The 3,180-nt window shown below is 41.6% G+C and overlaps 1 protein-coding gene across 2 annotated transcripts in view; it reads left to right on the forward strand.

Moving 5' to 3' along the window:
* The window catches only part of dlg3 (discs, large homolog 3 (Drosophila)), a 69,432-nt gene that overhangs the window by 10,671 nt on the left and 55,581 nt on the right, over positions 1 to 3,180 (forward strand). For both annotated transcript variants that reach the window (XM_031862932.1, XM_031862927.1), the window contains exon 4: positions 1,478 to 1,591. In XM_031862932.1, the coding sequence (XP_031718792.1) occupies positions 1,478 to 1,591 (114 nt within the window). The remainder of the gene's footprint in view (positions 1 to 1,477; positions 1,592 to 3,180) is intronic.

The raw sequence follows: 3,180 nt of genomic DNA on the forward strand, positions 1-3,180 counted from the left end.
AGAGAGAGAGAGAGAGAGAGAGAGAGAGAGAGAGAGAGAGAGAGAGATAGCTGCTTAATGGACACCCAGTGAGGTCCTCATCAGTATTCTAGCCATGTTGTCACCTGAGTGGAGGATGGGATGGAAAACTAAATGAGTCTGCAAATTCCCTGATTTGGTGCAGAGTAGCAGGTGAGAGTGGAGAATAGCTCCTTCGGAAAAGAATGGAAAGAAACCATGACAGAAGGATCTGTTTTCTGTAGTCCAGTTGATTTCAGAATTCAAAAATGATTAGTGCTTTTTTATTGCAAAACCCTTTTTTTATTGTGTAATAATCCTGGACTAACTACGATAATAGCCAAGAAGACACTGAAACATTTCATACATTTTAAATATTGTATGACTTCAAATTATTAATTGATGGACTAATTTCAAATGTGTCTGCACAATTTAGTAAGTGCCTGTGTGTCTGTGAGTATGTAAGTGTACAGTGTGCACAGTGCAAAGGGCTGTCGGTTGACCTGCCTGTCAGCGCTGCCATGTGGGAATGGAGCCGTCGCAGAGAAACTCACTTAGCATCTCTAAAAAAAAAACCACATAGTATATCTGATCCATAACAGTGCGACAGCAAGGAAAAAACATTGTGTTGTGTGTTTTTGCAACAGCCTGTCAGTTGCAGTGATGCCAGGTACAGGTACAGGTGTGAGTATATTCATACAAGCGCTTGTCTTTTCAAGTTGAGCAGCTTTCATTTTAATTGGAGGTATCCGCGGAGAGAGAGTGCATCTTTGTGTTTGGAAAATGTTTGGGGCTGTTTTGTGGTAACTTTAAAAAAGTTTTTTTTTTTTTTAACTTTGCACCAGTGATGGCCGGCTCTAAAGGCTGCCCTCTGCTGTCCGTTGAGGTTCTGTGTGGTCTTTAACTGTGGGAACGGTCTGTACTGTACAGGTACTGTAGACTCTTCCCACAGTCAGTAGGCACAAGTACGGCAAAAAGGGCTGTCAGAGCTAACGGTATTAATCTCCGGGGGAACCGGAGGGTGGGTGCTATGCTCCCGCGGCAACAGCTTAGGTCAGGACGGCTGTAACCGCCACATGAGCAGCGGCCGTGAGCTATAGCCAGCAGGGCTCACATGCACCAATATGCGCTGGAAGCACGCAAAGCCGGCCCGGCTATGTCAATAAAGCAAGGAGAAGCTTTGATTACAACAAAGAGGGAGAACGACTTCTTTCTCTTTTCAGGTAGATGTTAGTTCACTATATCTTTATGTAAACAATAGTTGTTTGATGCTAAATCAATGCTATGAATCTGCTATACTGCACCTTTAAAGACTCTTACAACCACCTGGATGTAAAAAATATTCAGTTTGCTACACGATAAAAGAAAAGAAGGCAAATGAGCAAATTTCCTAAAATGTTGACTTACTCTTTTAAAGACGTTAGTGATGATTGTAATCTTTGATATCCACAAGCTGTCCTGATCATTGGCTGTCCCACAGGACCAGGAGGAAGAGGATGGTGTGTCTCTGGTGCAAGTGACCAGCAGGAGGAGCTCTCACAAAGTGGAGCGAGTTTCTGGCTTGGTGACTCTATCCCATGTCGAAGTGCCAAAGGTCAGTAAAGCAAAGCAGAAAGGAGTTTCCTAGAGGGCTTTCTGAACACAGCTTCTCCTCAGTGGTTCTAAACAGGCTTCAGAAAAGGCAGCTGCTGCTAATAGAAGCAGATACTAATGAACCTGATGATGTGATGATTACGCATTCACCATGACCGTTTGGTGAGGCATCACAAAAGTGCCCAAGTATCATGAAACATCTGTTACGGTTCATAAAGGTTCATGACCTTTGAAACATTTTATTGGTGTTGAGACATGACTGCTAAATCACAAAGCAGTCTAAAGAGTCCAGGAATTTATTTCTAGAGATTTGTTTGATCAGTTTGAATGGATGGAATCTGTGTTGTTTATTGTGTTGTTAATATTTCATGCTAAAAATAAATGTAATTCTTTAATTTTCCCTTCAGCATTTCAACACCTACAATGATAATTTGCATATATTATGCTCATGCAGATCACAGTAATTAATAGTATTTCGGACAGTAATGGCCCAGCCATTTTGTAAATATTTTGTCATCACTCTCTTCACCTGCAGCTGTAAAATACCTCAATCCTAAAGTATTGTTTTATTTGTTTACCATGGTGTTGCTCTCACTGACGCCCTGTGCTAATATAAAAGATTTGAAGGAATAATTCAACATATTTGGAAATACATATATTTGCTTTTTTGCTGAGAGTTGGATGAGAAGATTAATGACACTCTCTTATCCGTCCGTTTTAAAAACAAAATTAGCAGCAGGTGGTTAGTTTAGCTTAGCATAAAGACTGTAAATAGAGGGAAACAGCTAGCGTGGCTCTGTCTAAAGGTAACAAAGTCCATACTATTAGCACCTCTAAAGCTCACAAATTAAATATCTTTGTTGTGTAAGAACTACAATGTGTGGTTTATGATGGATTATGTGCTATTTTATATATGTTTTTAATTTGTTTTTGTTCGGAATAAACAAACCAGATATATTGTGTTAATTGGTGATCGTTGGAGGTGCTTGTAATCAGATTTTGTTACAATTGTCTAGCCATGTCCCATTTTCAGTCTTTATGCTAAGCTAAGCTAACCACCTGCTGGCTCTAGCCTCATATTTAATGCAGGGGCATGAGAGCGGTACCGATCTTCTCATCTAACTCTTGGTAAGAAAGTGAATAAGCGTATATTTCCCAAAAATGTCAAACAATTTCAAAGAGTTGTGGTCAACCTGCTGCTTACATGAGCAGCAGTCATGATGGAGATATGTCTCATAGGCTAGCCGTGTTCCTCAGTATTATTAAAAGCCCTTGTGTTCGCATGCCTTCCCCATTACAACACAGCTAGCGGCACATGGCAGCACAGTGGCCGCAGGCGTTGGCTTTTCAGCTGAGCCCGGAACTAGTGCAATGTGTGTGTGTGTGTGGGGGGGGGCACGTGGATCAGTGGGCTTGGAGGGGGTAAAAGAGAGGGAGATGCACGCTGCAAGCACATGGATTCAATGTGTTCGCATGATAATGTCTGCATAAAGATATACGGTGACAGCACAGGTTGACTCTGGATATTATGCAGCTGGCTCGTGTGTGTGTGTGTGTGTGTGTGTGTGTGTGTGTGTGTGTGTGTGTGTG

Source organism: Anarrhichthys ocellatus, unplaced genomic scaffold (genome assembly GCF_004355925.1).
Source record: "Anarrhichthys ocellatus isolate YVR2014 unplaced genomic scaffold, GSC_Weel_1.0 scaffold27, whole genome shotgun sequence".
In the NCBI taxonomy this organism is placed as follows: Eukaryota; Metazoa; Chordata; class Actinopteri; order Perciformes; family Anarhichadidae; genus Anarrhichthys; species Anarrhichthys ocellatus.